The sequence below is a fragment of the Lagenorhynchus albirostris genome, chromosome 1 (genome assembly GCF_949774975.1).
Source record: "Lagenorhynchus albirostris chromosome 1, mLagAlb1.1, whole genome shotgun sequence".
Taxonomy (NCBI): Eukaryota; Metazoa; Chordata; class Mammalia; order Artiodactyla; family Delphinidae; genus Lagenorhynchus; species Lagenorhynchus albirostris.
In genome coordinates, this window is record NC_083095.1 from 13,325,417 (window position 1) to 13,339,378 (window position 13,962).

Sequence of the window (13,962 nt, forward strand, 5' to 3'; positions counted from 1 at the left end):
GGGAGGCAAACACTAAATTAATAAATATGAATCAGGTGGTGACAAGCAGAAGCCTAGAGCTGAGTAAGGGGACAGGGAGTGGAGGGAAGGGCAGGGAGTGGGTTTGGATAGGGTGGTCGGGAAGGTCTCTCTAAGGAGGTGGCCTTGGGTCAGGGACCTAAATGAAGGGAGGGGACCACGTGGGTATGTGGGAAGGGTCTTCCAGGCTGAGGGAGGCACAAGGGTAAAGGCCCGGCCCCTGCTCACTCGAGTCTCTTTCTTTCCCTGGGGCTCCCCCGCCCCTCCCCAGCCTGTCTTCTTTCTCAAGCCCTCTCCCCTCTGCTTACCTCTTGCCCTACCTGCCTTACCTCTTGCCCACCTCTTGTAGTTGTGGGTGTGTTTTTTGTTTTAATTGAAGTATAGTTTGTTTGCCTTATTCTAGTTGTCCAGGGGGCCCAGGCTTTTGGGGGAAGAGGACGGGGACGTTTCCAGACCACCGAGGCATCCCATTTGCATTGACCTTTGCTCTGAACATTTAGCCCATCTCCATGGCTCCTGGCAAGACAGCTCTCCTGCAGGAATTATCCTGGAGTCAGACTTCCTGAGCCATCTTCCACTTAGCTCCTTTCCTGCCAGCCATTGCCAGGCCTCAAGGCTGGATTCGGCCTCCAGGCTGTGATTTTTCACATCCTTGTCAAACCTGTAACAGCAATGCCTGGAAAAAAGATGTCGGCTTAATTACTATTATTAGCACCAACGACTTCCTACTACTGAGGTTCCCTGAGTGCCGCCTGCAGGTAAACTCACCTGGAAAACCATTTGGGGACGTTCTCCCCCTGTGATCACCTGTATATCTCCAGGGTTGCTGTGGCAGCTGCCAGAGCAGCCCGGGCAACGGATGAAGATCAGAAAACATCGCAGATGTGGGAATGAGCCCAGAGACCAAGGAGCCCAACTGTCAGGCTGACAATGTTTATCAGCTTCTGCTCCCAACCCCCATATCCCAGCAAGCTCAGCGCTCAGGCAGATGGTCAGAAGGGTACGCTGGTGGGTGTCAGTCACTTCCAGGACGGCCTGCTGTGAAGGTGGAAGCCTCAAATGTAGTCACTTATTATTGTTGTGTTAAATCCTGAAGGAATACATTTGCAGGCTGATTCTCGACCTTGGAGATCTCCAGCCTCGTCCATTCATTCATTCATTCATTCACTCTTTCATTCAAGCTCCTACACAGTGCCAGACCCTACACTGGGTGCAAGGGGTACAGAGACACGGAATGTCAGGGCATGTTTATTGCACTCTTATGGTCTATCAACACCCTTCTAAGTGCCTTACCTGTATTTCCTCATTTAATTCACAATCAATTCTACAGGGTAGGTATTATAGCTGAGGAACTGTCGGCGGGGAAGGCAGGAACTATTAATGCCACTGCCCAGGCAGCACATGCTGAGTCAAGGGTCAAGGTCTGCTCTGCCCTCATGAAGACACAGGCCTTGTCTCTGGAACTTATCAGCTGGCGGGGGAGCACAGAGATGGACACCAATAATATACCTTACAGTGTGGCAACTGAGGCAGTATAAACATCAGTCATTATATGACAGAGTTTGTTATAAGAAGCCCTATCACAGAGGGAAAGAGCAACTATTGTGGGATCACACAGGATCTGTCAGATGTTGAGCACGGCTTCTTGGTGACCCTTGGCTTGGGTCTCAAAGAATGCACAGGAATTTCCCTCCTGGACCAGAGGGGAGAGAACTTCCTGTGCAAGCATCTGGAGAAACAGACCTCCATGCTAAGAGGAGAATATGAGCGTTCAGGGTGGAGGATGGTGGTGGAAATACCTCCTGTGGAGATTCCTTCTACTTCTCTTCCTATTTCTTCTTGGTGAAACTAAAGAATCCAAGCCCCCAAAGGGACCTCTGTTGAAACTTTGACATTGTATTTCTCCTCGAGCTGTCCATAGCATCTGAGGCTCATCAGGCCAACCTTCATCACCTCATAGGTCCTTGCAGGTGCCTGAGGTTATGCCGGTCACATCAGAAGGCATCTCCGGATCTTCCTTCCTCACATCTCTGGATATCTGAGTTTCAGCTTCACCCTTGGTTGACTGGGGTCCATGTCTTTTCTTCCCAAGAACAGCCCCGGGGCTGCTGAGGGGATGAGAGACGAAACTGCAGGTAAGAACTCCTGGAAAGCTAGAGTAAGGCACCCCTAGAAGGGATGATGTTGACTATGACTTGGTGCTTCCTCATACCTGACATTCCAGACTGTCAGCTCCATCCTCAAATGCGGTATCCAGAATCCAACCCTCTCACCACTGCCACAGCTATCACCCTGGTCCATCCACCACCATCTCCCTCCTGAACTACTGGCAGTATTCTCAGCCCTGCAGCCACAGTGGTATTCCTAAAATGTAGGTCACGTCATGACGTTCATTAAAAGTCCTGCATGGATGCCCCATTTCACCAGAGGAAAAGCCAAAGTCTCCATAATGGTCCGCAGGCCCAACATGAACTCAGTTCTGACTCCCACCTCTGAACTCTCCTGCTTCGACCCCCTCCCTTCCTCTACCCCAGCCACTTGGGTCTCTTTCCTGTTCCCCCAGCTTATTAAATATGCTCCAGGGCCTTTGTACTTGGTTGCAGTACCCTCTGCCCAGAGATGTTCTCTCTCACCTTCTTCAAGTCTTTGTCCAATGTCACTTCAAGGAGGCCGTCTCTTACCACCCTGTCAATTCTTTACTCTCCTCATTGGACCCTGCTCTGTCTCTTCAGCTAACGATTTTTACCTTCTGATTTACTACTTATTTTGCTTATTTATTCCCCTGCCTGGAATGTAACCAAGGCAGGTATTTTGTTGGTTTCCTGCTGTATCCCCAGCACCTGCAGCAGGACCGAGCCATAGTAAGTGATGACTACATAGTTATCGGATAACTGAAAGAAGGCACAGTTGGGACGCCTGCCCTCAGCTCTGTCTGCAAGGCCAAGACAAGGAAACCCCCTGCGGACTCTGCATCCTCCTCAGAGGGCAAGGTAGCTGACATCTGAGCTGGCAGTCCTTGCCCGGTTCAATCCAACTCGCCTCAACAGACCTTGATGGAGCCCTGGGCAGGTGCTGAGCCTGCCGGAGGGATGAGTCTCCACCCACCTCGAACTGGGTGGGGCGAAGGCTGCCTGGGGCAGAGGGGGCCTGCTGAGGGGCACAGGCCAAGCCAGGCCCAGAGGGATCTCCCAGAAACCTGAGATGGCAGGGCAAGCTCAGGCAGGCCTCCCCGTCACACCCACCTCATACCCCAGGCCCACTAGTCCGGCCTGGCCGGTGACCGTCCCCAGGGTCACTGCCCTTTCTAGGCCCTATTCCTGAGGGTCTTTGGGGCTCCCAGTCTCTGCCTCCCTCCCTCCCTTCCTCCCGGGTCTCCCTCCTCCACGCCCCCATTCTGCCAGACCCCTACCACCACAGCCCCTGCTTTTCCTCACCTCTCTCTTCCACGCCTTCCCCCTCGAATCTGGACCCCAGCCCCAGCCCCCCTCCAGGTCCCGTTCCCGGGCCTCCTTCCCCGACCCGGCCTCCGCCGCACCTCGCCCCTCCTCGCGCCTCCCCCTCCCCCCGGCCCCCGGCCCCCGGCCCCCGCGGCCCCGGCCCCGGCCCCGACCCGGGCCCGCGCTGCGGCTCCGGCCCTGGCCGGTAGGGGCCGCTCCTCGCGGCGCCCGGGGCCCCGTCGCGCCAGCCGCCGCCGCCCGCCTCCCCGCCCCTTCCCCAGCCGGCGCTCCCGTTACGCCGCGGAGCCGGGAGCCGGAGCCCGAGCCCGCGGCGGCAGCGGGAGGCGGAGACGGGGGCGCCCGGGCGGCGGCGGCGGCGGCGGCGGCGGCGGCGGGGCCTGCGGGGCCTGCGGGGGGGCTGGCCGGGCCCGGCCAGGCCGCGATGGCGACCAGGAAGGCGGGCTCGCGGCTGGAGACGGAGATCGAGCGCTGCCGCTCCGAGTGCCAGTGGGAGCGGATCCCCGAGCTCGTCAAGCAGCTGTCGGCCAAGCTCATCGCCAACGGTACGCGCCGGGCGCTCCGGCCTGGGCTGCTGGAGGCGCCGCGGCCTCCGCCGATCACCGGGCCGGGCCCCCGAGGCGCGGCGGGGCGCGGGCAGGGGCGCGGCCGGGTCACGAGGGCGCTGCGCCCGGAGATGTGCGCGGCGGGGCCAGGGCCTCGGGAACCCGGGGTCCGCGGAGCGGCGCGGTGGGGGCCTCCGGCGGCCGAGGGCTTGTGCCGGGTGTCCCAGAGTTCCGGCGTGCAGGGCGGGCTTCTGCGGAGTCAGGGGGTGGGTGTCTCGGCGTTGGCTGCTGTACTGGGGTCCCAGGGGGTCAGGGGCCGGCCTAGGGGCTCTGAGAAGTTGGAGGTGATGGGGGGAGGGTGCGTCCTCAAGACTCGGGTGTGGATGTATGGGGATCCAGGGTGTGTGTATGGTGTACTCGGAGTCATGATGTATTTACGGGGGTCCTGCGAATGGGGGTGGTGAGCAGAGACCCCTGGGAAATATGCTCTGTAAACAGATGGCGTTCAAGGGGCTCCAGGTGGAAGCCCAGGCTTGGGGTGTGTGTGGGGTGGTGGTGGAAATCAGGTTGAGATGTGTCCCGGAATCCAGAGGGTAGGATGTCGAAGCTGTGGATCTAGGGAGGTCGGGTTTGGGAATATGGGGGAAATAGAGTCAGGGGAGTCAGGAGGGAGAATATTGTGAAGAGAGGTGGCAACGTGGTTGAAGAATGTTGGGAAATGGAGTTGGGTGTGTGAGGGGCTTGGGGCCTAGAGGAAGAGGGGGTCGGAGAGATCCAAGGAGTAGGAACCTGGTGCCTGGAGTTAGTCTATGACCCGGTTGACTCAACTGGTTCTCATACCCAGTGGAATCAAATTTGCATCCAAAATGCCATTTCAGAGCATAGCTCCACGTGTCCTTATTTGTTTTGGAAGCAAGTATCCTTAGTATTTGCTTGTCTTTTAGTGCCCGCCAAAACCGCAGGCACCAATGCACTGGCGAGAGGGCAGAGGTTTTGTCACGTTTCATCTCAGGCTTCCTGAGGCTGGGTGAGCACGTGTTGGCTGAACAAATGAATGAATGAAAGAATGAATAAAGGACACTGTTCTGAGAAAGGACCGCCACACTGTTTTCAACCTTCTCGCCTCAAACTACCCAGAAATGGAGAGGGATGTCGTGTGTCCTCTTCAGGAATGGTTTATATTTGTGCCTTTTATAGTATCAGAGCCTCAGAATAAGAACTTGGTTCTGTGCACTCTCAACTGTGGTACCTTGCTTTGGGCCGGTATTTCCTGGGCAGATGCAGGTGCCATGATCATAGCAGGGGCATGGAGGAAGCACAGACCTACCTGGGCTCAGCATGTGGAACATGTTGACTCTTCTCAGTTACGCGAGCATTTGAGGAAAAGGTGTTCAGTCCCCTGGGCCCCAGTGGCAGCCTGACCTTGCTGTCCCTGTAAGGGTCACGAGCTTGGCCTCTTGCTTCTCTTCCCCGTACCTGCAAAGTTTTCTTGTTTCTTCAGAGCTCGACAATCCTGGGTCTACTTTGTCACTTCCCGGCTGTGTGGGCATATAATACCTTCAGGGCGTATTATACCTTCAGGGCATATAATACCTTCATTGATTTTAGGATTAAATAAGTTCATTTGTGAGCCCCCTGGTTTTTCCCTTCAGAACCCACTTGTTTCCTGCTTTATTTACTCATTCAACCAGTATTTGCATGCCCACACGTGTCGGGCATCAACAGTGGTGAATAGCACTGACCAAGCTTCTACCGTCATGCGCTTACCTCCTCTGAGGAGACAGATGGTAAGCAAATATGGACATAGTAAACAAGGTAGCTTCAGATAGTGAGAAGTGATTTGAAGAAAACAGACAAGGTCATGTGACTGAGAATGATGGGTAGGAGAGGTGGGGTAACTCAAACTATGGTGGTCTCTGGAATGAGAGGGTAGATGGGCTTTCAGTGGCATGAGCCGATCTTACCTTCACGGCCCCTCTAGGCTTGGCTCCCTTTCCAAGGCTTGGTCCCTAGAATCTAAGCCACAGTCATTAATGGGGCTTGCGAGGGGAGTAGGTTGTACGGGGCACAGTGGTCCATGGGTCTATGTGCAAGTTTGGTTTGGGGAAACTCATGAGAGAGAGACTTTTGCCCCAGAACCCACATGGTAAACAGCAGCCGTTGATGGCCAAAGGTCACACAGACTAGAAAAGGTCAAAGAGATTGCTCAGGAAGATAAAAAAAAAAAGAAAAAGGATGAAACAAAACAGAATTATTGTGGCTTTCCTTTGGGGTTCAGAGAAGTGCTTGTAGGAGGGTCTTTCCCTTTCTTTGGCTGGTGGGGGCTCCCCTGACTGGCAGTGGGACGTCCTCCTGGCTTTGGGGGCACCAGACCCACCTGGGTGCACTAGACCTCAAGTTTTGGCAAAATCCCTAAGCTAAAACATTTGCTGTTTAGAATAAGGACAGCAAGTTAATGTCATGTTTATCATACTAAGACAGTTACCTTGAAGGCAACCACAGGCAGAAAAGGGCACAGTCTTTGGAACCAGCCAGACCAGTGCCTGAGTCCTGGACCTGCCACTTCCTAACGCTGTGACCTTGGTCAAATTACTTAACCACTCGGGGCCTCAGTAGTTTCATCTCAGAATGAGGATTAAAAGACTTACCGTGTAGGGGCTGTTATGAGATTCAAAGGGGTCTAAAGACTCCCAGGGCTAGCCGCAGAGCCTGACGCCTTAGTAGGCAGGCCCTTCATTCATTCACTTATTCATTCATTCCACAAAAACTGAGTACTTGCCAATGTGCTAGTTACTGTTTTAGGCACTGGGGATCTACCAGTGACCACATCAGACAAACATCCCTGCCCTTATGACACCCACATTCTAGTAGGGAAGGGGCAGGGAGACAGATAGATAAAATCATGAAGTAAAATGTACAGGATGTCAGATGGTGGTAAGTGGTATGAGAAGAATAAAGAGGGGAAGAAGGAAAAGTGCTTTGGGGTGGGGTGGGGGTGGGGCTTGTTTAAATGGGTGGCCGGGGAAGGCAGCATCTGAGATAAGAGTTAAGTTGGTGGAGTGTGTTCCAGGGAGGGGACTTCAAGGGCAGAAGCCTGGTGAGGGCAGAGGGGCGGCAGGGCCAGATGGCATGGGGCCTCATGGGTCATGGTTAAGGCTTTGGGTTTTCTCTGAGTGATGTGGGAGCCCCGGGAAGGTTCTGAGCAGAGGAGTCACTGGTTCTTGCGCTCCCGCCTGCAGCGAGCCTCTCCGCTCAGCACATCAGCGTCTGTGCTCGCGCATGGCAGCCCCTCCCCATGGAGGCCGGTAAATAGCGGACACTTTCAGAGCCTGCTGCTCCAGCCTGACTCCTTTGAGATAAATTGGTTTAGATAGTTTTGCCAAGAGGTGTATAAGGAAGAAAAGGGCCAATGCCAAGCTGGAAACAGAGCCCAGAAGTTCCTTTTCTGCCTCACACCCCACTGCAGTCACTGTTTTTAATCACTCCATCTCAAGGAACCGAAATGTGTGGCAGCGAAATGCCGGGCCCTGATGAGTTCCAGCAAGAGAGCGGGGATGGGAATACATACAAGCTAAGGGGGATGGGAGAGTCCACTCAAGCCCAGGCTCTTGCTACCTCAAGTGTGGTCAGGGGTCCAGCAGCATGGGCATCGTCTGGGAGCACGTGAGGAGCGCACACTCTCGGGCCCCACCCCAGACCTGCAGGGGATTGGTGGGCACAGGGAAGTGGGAGGGGCCCTGGCCTGGAGATGGCGTGGCCGCCCGAGGGGTCATGGGTGAACATGGAGAACCGCACATCGGCTCCTTGTCGGCTCACAGGTCAGCCCTGGCCGTGGGAGGGCAGTCCCAGCTGGCTTCTCTCCCCAGAAGGTCACCCTCTAGCCTCCTGGTGGTTAGGTTCACTGCTGTGTGAGAAAGTGCAGTGATCTGGCCCCTGGGCTTCAATTCGGACTCTGGCTGGCTGGGTGACCTTGAGCCAGTTACTTAACATCTCTGAGCCTGCGTTTCCTCATCAGTAATATAGGGTTAATAATACCTAACCCATGAGGATGGCTGTGAGGATGAAATGAGTTGATATATGTTAAACTTGGTATACGCAAAATACTGGTGTTCACTTCCTCCTGCTGACTCAGCACGACCCTGGACAAAGCAGGCCAGGTCCTGGCTATCACCTGATTGGGAAGAAGTGTGGGAGACCTCGGGATGACACACCTGAGCTGGGCCTGGTCAAGACTTCCGCATATTTCAGTAACAGAACAGGCCTTTTGGAGCCTGCACCCGCCCCGAAAGACAGCCGCTCGCTCTGAGGCAGTGTCGGCCTCTCCCCACTTCCCCAGGCTGCTCAGCTTCTCAGACGGGCTCAGTCGCTGAGCTCACTTAGAGCAATTAGGCCCTGATCATAGTGTCTCCTGAAGGGACCATCGCCCCTCTGGTTAGGTGTGATTTGGGGTTACTTTACTTACCTCTTGGTGAGGGGTAGGTAGGGAAGTGGTGCCTGAAACAAAGAATATTTAGGGGGCAAAGTTTGGTTATAAAATGTACTTAGACCTTTGAGTGAGAGTGAGGTTCTCGCCTTTGCCAATAGCTGATATTCCTGTGGTTTGAAGGAGGGCACGGGTGGCATTGTGGCTTCCCCTTTCGGAGGAGGGCCGGGCTCGCTCAGGCCCCTGGAGATTTCCCAGAGAGGCAGAGAGTTAATGGTGGATGGGGGGCCCCTCTGCCCGCCCGAGGGGCTTCTTAGGAAACAAGGCTGAGGTGTATCTGAGAGCCTGCAGCGGGGTGAGAAGGTGGCCCTGACGTGTAGGAATGGCTTCTTTGGACACTCCTGGGGTACGGCAGACTCTCGGGAAGCCCCCAGACACAGGGGAAGGAAACTTCGGAGACGCTCCCTCCTGGCTTTCCCAGGCCAGCGTCCTGCTGTCCTCTGAAGGACATGCCTTTGTGGCAGACCACACGTCCTGATTTTTGGATCCAGAAGATTCACTTATTCCACAACGCACATGGGTGGCTCTGAGCTGGGCATTGGGGCTCACGTGGTCGCTGTGGTCAGGGCAAAAACACTGTGACCTTGTGGCTCCACACAGTGGGACTGGGGCTGCTCAGCTCCTCCTGCACGCCCCCCCCCGCCCCCGCCTCCAGGGCACAGGAATTTCAGGCTCCGAGTGGAGAGGAAGGAGGATACCCGACATCCATCCGCTTGGCCAGCCAGCCTTTCCAGCCTGACCTCCATCCCCTTGGTGCGCGGGGCCCCTCCGTTGGCTGGTTTGGCCTCCTGGACCTTCTCGCTCCCCTTGCTTTTCATCTCTCACCTGTGCGCAAGCTGTTGGGCTCCAGAGCCCTCTCTGCAGGTCAGAAGCCTAGCCATCTGTCAAGGTCTGGTTCAGGTTCCTCCTAGCTGTCCTTCCCTCACAGAAAAGGCTGTTGGCCTCTGAGAAGACAACCACAGAGAGTTAGAACCAGATGGGCCCTGAGCGATCACACTGGATAACAGTTTTCACACTGTCCTGTCGAGAAAGCACCCTGGTGACCAGGTGGGCAGGCCTCACTCACTGGAGCAGGTACATTTTCCCTTAAAGTTTCCTTTGAAGGAAGGGCTAATGTGCTTAAAAAAACACATTTGAAACCCACTGATCTAGTCCAACCTCCCCATCTTATAGATGAGAAAACAGGCCCAGAGAGAGAGATGTCTTCCTTAAAGCCTCCAGCCGGCGATGGCAGAGGTGAGCAGAGTGGGTCAGAGGTCTGGACCCGGGGTCAGAGTGTTGCTCTGCCTTGTGAAACCCCATGTGTAAAGTGGGGACACACGTCCAAAATTCCTTTTCTGAAACCCTTGGGGCCAGATGTGTTTCAGGATGCAGAATTTTTCAGAGTGCAGTGTATATACTGGACATTATGTGACACTCCCCCTGGGGTTAGTGGCAGTGCTTCATGAGAAAACAAGCAGTATTTCTGCATCAAAACATATCAACAGTCATTGCAAAAGGGATAAATAGACTCCAAATAACCTTACATTGGTTCAGTTTAACTGCCCAGTAAGTTAACAACAAAACCCAGCTTTTGGTTTGTAGAGAGGTCTGGATTTTGGAAATTATGGACAAGGGATCGTGAACCTGTAATGACAGTGCTAAACTGGTAAGGTGGCTGGAAGGACCACATAACAACAGAACAAAACAAACAAGCCAAAGAGCACCTGAAAGTGCTTTTAGCCCGGGGCCTGCACAGAGTAAGCCCTTAGCAGAGATAGCATGGGTTGTCTCATGGTGGGTGCTAGCGTCTCCCACCTCCCCGCTCAGGGCCGCTTCCCCTCCCCACACAGTCTGCTGGGCATGTGCCTGGTCTTCCCACTGTGGTGGCCCTTCTGAAGGGCAGAGGGTGTGCTCCTGCTTTAGTGGGCCACCAGCCTCCTAGCCCACCCTGGGTGTGCTGTGTCGAAGTGGCCCGCAGACTTTTCACCAGGGGAGGCTCCTGACCGGTTGGAACCGGTCTTTCAGGAAGCAAGGCTGAGGGCCTTCCAAAATGGATGTGAGGGCCAAGGTGAGGTGATGATCCCGTCCCTGGGAGTGTTACGCTGCGGGGACTGGTGTTTACCTGTGGAGTTGGTGGTGTCCATCCAGCATTCTCTGCCTCCACTCATTTTGCTTCTTCCCAATTGAGCCCTGATTTTGTTCAGCGGTCGGCCCCTCTGAGTGCCATGTGTTTTATGGTAGGTGGGCCTTGGCCCCAAAGGTCTACCCCCTTGCCTGTCATTGGTTGAGGCATGAGCATGTGACTCAGCTCCAGCCCATGAGGCATCAGAGACATATGTTGTGGGAGGGGGCTTCTGGGAAGGATTTCTTCATGCTTAATAGTGACGTACATGCTTAAGAGGGAGGAAGAACGTTCCTCTTCTTGCCCTGGAAATGGTTCATGCTTTTGAGACGTGGAGCTGCAGCCATTTTGTGCCAGGAGGCACTTGGCTCAGGAGTGAGGGGGGCTCCGTGGGTTATGGAGGGTGGGGACACGGCGACACAGGGAGAGCCTGGTCATGCTGCCGAGCTGCTGACGCTCCGTGCGTGCAGCGGGCCTTCCCTGGACTTCCTGTTACCTGAGATGATAAACGCCTTCTTGTTGAAGCCTTGTTGAGCCGGGTGTTCAGTCATTACTTGCTGCTGAAGGTGTTCCAACTGGTGCACCTCTTCGCTTACCCAGAGCACCTGCCGCCGGCCGGCTTTGCACCAGGCTGCACCCAGAGGGCCTTTGCTCGTGATTCACGTTGCCCTCAAGTGGGTGGATTCCTGCCCCTCTGGGTGACCTTGTGCTTGGCAGGTGGTGGAGGGTTCCAGACCTTTGACTTGTGTGAAAGCCCTTGCTTCCCATCTGAGGAGCCAGGAAGAGGGAAGAGGTCTTTTTCTTTTTAATTTTGAATTTTTATACAATTTGGAAAATTTACTTTCCATCTACAGTCATTACAAATATTGGCTATATTCCTCGTGTTGTACAATACATCCTTGAGCCTATCTTACACCCAATACTTTGTACCTCCCACTCCCCCACTCCTGTATTGCCCCCTCCCCCAACCTGGTAATCACTAGTTTGTTCTCTATATCTGTGAGTCTGCTTCTTTTTTTAAAAAAAAAAATCTTATTTATTTTTTAATAAATTTTTAAATTTACTTTCGGCTGTGTTGGGCCTTCATTGCTGTGCGCGGGCTTTCTCTAGTTGCAGTGAGTGGGGGCTACTCTGTGTTGCGGTGCGCGGGATTCTCATTGCGGTGGCTTCTCTTGTTGTGGAGTGTGGGCTTCAGTACTTGTGGCTCATGGGCTCAGTAGTTGCAGCTCACGGGCTCTAGAGCACAGGCTCAGTAGTTGTGGCACATGGGCTTAGTTGCTCCGTGGCATTTGGGATCTTCCCGGACCAGGGCTCGAACCCGTGTCCTCTGCACTGGCAGGTGGATTCTTAACCACTGTGCCATCAGGGAAGCCCCCTGTTGTATTGTTTAGATTCCACATATAAATGATATCATGCAGTATTTGTTTTTCTCTGTCTGACTTATTTCACTTAGCGTAATGCCCTCCAAGTCCATCCATGTTGCTACAAATAGGAAGAGGTCTTCTGAGACGTCTCAAAACCATCCCCGTCAGCCACCAAGATGAGACTGAGCAGAGTTTGGCGCGCGGGTGAGATGAGAGCCGCGTAAACTAGAAAGGGCAGCCGCAGCCACAGGAAACCTGGTGTTGTGGCCTCAGCCCCTGCTACCCTCCAGGCTTGTCTGTCCCTGTTCATCGAGCACAGCGCATGGTGGAGGTACCAGCACCAGGCAGGACAGATGTTTCTTTCTTGGTCCTTTCACGGGCCTGCCAGACACGGAGTCAGAATCCCCAGGTATTTTCCCTGGGGATGTGCACATCACTTGAACCACTGAAACCTTAGTTTTCCCGACTTCATGGGTGTTAAAACAGTGCCAGTACGGAGGGAGGATGAACAAGCGTTCCTTGAGCTTCAGCTGTGTGCTGGATTCTGCGCATGAACTTTCACGTGGATCCCGGTTAATCATCCCAACAGCCACGTGGGGAGTGGGGTCGGGGCTGTGATTCCCATTCAGGGCACGAGTAGACCGAGGCTTGGAGATGTTCATAGAACAGGACTCTAGCCCAATTACGACTCTAGTTCCATTATTCTACACTAATGTTTTTCTGAACTTTTCAGATCAAAGAATCACCGAGCTGGCTTATTAGAACCCAGTTTGTAGGGCTCCACACGTGGTGATTCTGATGCAGCCCGTTTGGGTTGGGGCTTAGGCTTCTGCACTCTTTATAAGCTCCCAGGTCTTGCCAGTTATGCAGGTCCATGGACACGCTCTGAGCTGCACTGAATTAAGGGAGCTCAGACATTATGGATTGCCAGACCTCTCCTCTAGGGTGGCGAGTCTCGGTCCAAGATGCGGACTGGAAATCTGTATTTCAAAATTCAGCCTCTGGTGATTTGTGTCATCAGGCACGTCTGAAAGCCCCTGCCCTCAGCCACCATTCTTAGCATTTAAGGAGCACCTCCTGTGGAGCGGGGCGGGGGACGCTGCACCAGAAGACGTAGAGCGAGCCGGTCACCAGCCACAGGAAGCTTCCCGCTCAGGGCAGTCCCTCAGCCTCTGGGCAGCTGACTCACCTGGGGCTGCTTAGTAACTCGGAGTCACAGGCTGGGTCCGAGCTTCTGCTTCGGGAAGTCTTGGTGGCGTCGGGTTCAGGGAACAGGGTTGTTAACCAGCACCCGGGGGATTGTGGCGCAGGGAGTTCCCGGACCACACTGAGACGTGATTGTTCAAGTGGTGGGACAGTGTCACCTGCGGCCTGAGGAGAACAGTGACAGCATCACTGAAGGCTACAGGGTGCCGCTGGGTTACTGGGGCTGAGGGTGGTGGGTGAGGCCTGGTGGAGCGTGGCTTTAGGCGGCCTCTCCTGGTCTTAGCACCGAGAGTCCTGTGTCCCAGAGCCCCCTCAGTCCTAGGCAGTGGGACAGTAGTTCACCCTCTTAGGCGGATGGAGTTATTTTAGCAAAGAGGAAAGGAACCTAGTACAGGAGAAAGCGGTGGATTTTGCCCTGTTAGATCCAGGTTCAAATCCTGGGTCCGACACTTACTGCTCCTCCGGCCTTAGGTGAATTACTTAGCTTCTCTGAGCCTCAATCTTTATCTCAAAGGTTACTTTGAGGAACAAATAAGATAATGCAGTTTCTAGCACAAGCATGATCTCAAGCAGCCTCACTGCATCAGGAGTATTGTGTGTGGAAAGAGGGTAGAAAGTTCCAGATACTCAGTCCTTTACAGGGTGTGGACGAAATGGGCAGGACAACAATAATAGCAATGATAGCAAAGATGCTTAGTGGCGGTGGGGTTCTTGTTGTGCTGAGAAGCTGACAACAACCCGTGTTTGCTGGGTCACAGAACTAGTAAGCGCTTCAGCCCAGGTCTGA

General features: G+C 54.3%; 1 protein-coding gene across 4 annotated transcripts in view; it reads left to right on the forward strand.

Moving 5' to 3' along the window:
- Positions 1-3,847: 3,847 nt before the first annotated feature.
- TTC7B (tetratricopeptide repeat domain 7B) overlaps positions 3,848-13,962 on the forward strand; it is a 239,921-nt gene continuing 229,806 nt past the window's right edge. For 3 of the 4 annotated variants that reach the window (XM_060170084.1, XM_060170174.1, XM_060170198.1), the window contains exon 1: positions 3,849-4,018. In XM_060170084.1, coding sequence (XP_060026067.1) covers positions 3,898-4,018 — 121 coding nt within the window. In that variant the 5' untranslated portion in view covers positions 3,849-3,897. Of the gene's footprint in view, positions 4,019-13,962 lie in introns of all 4 variants that reach the window. The other variant, XM_060170014.1, reaches the window with a different exon arrangement.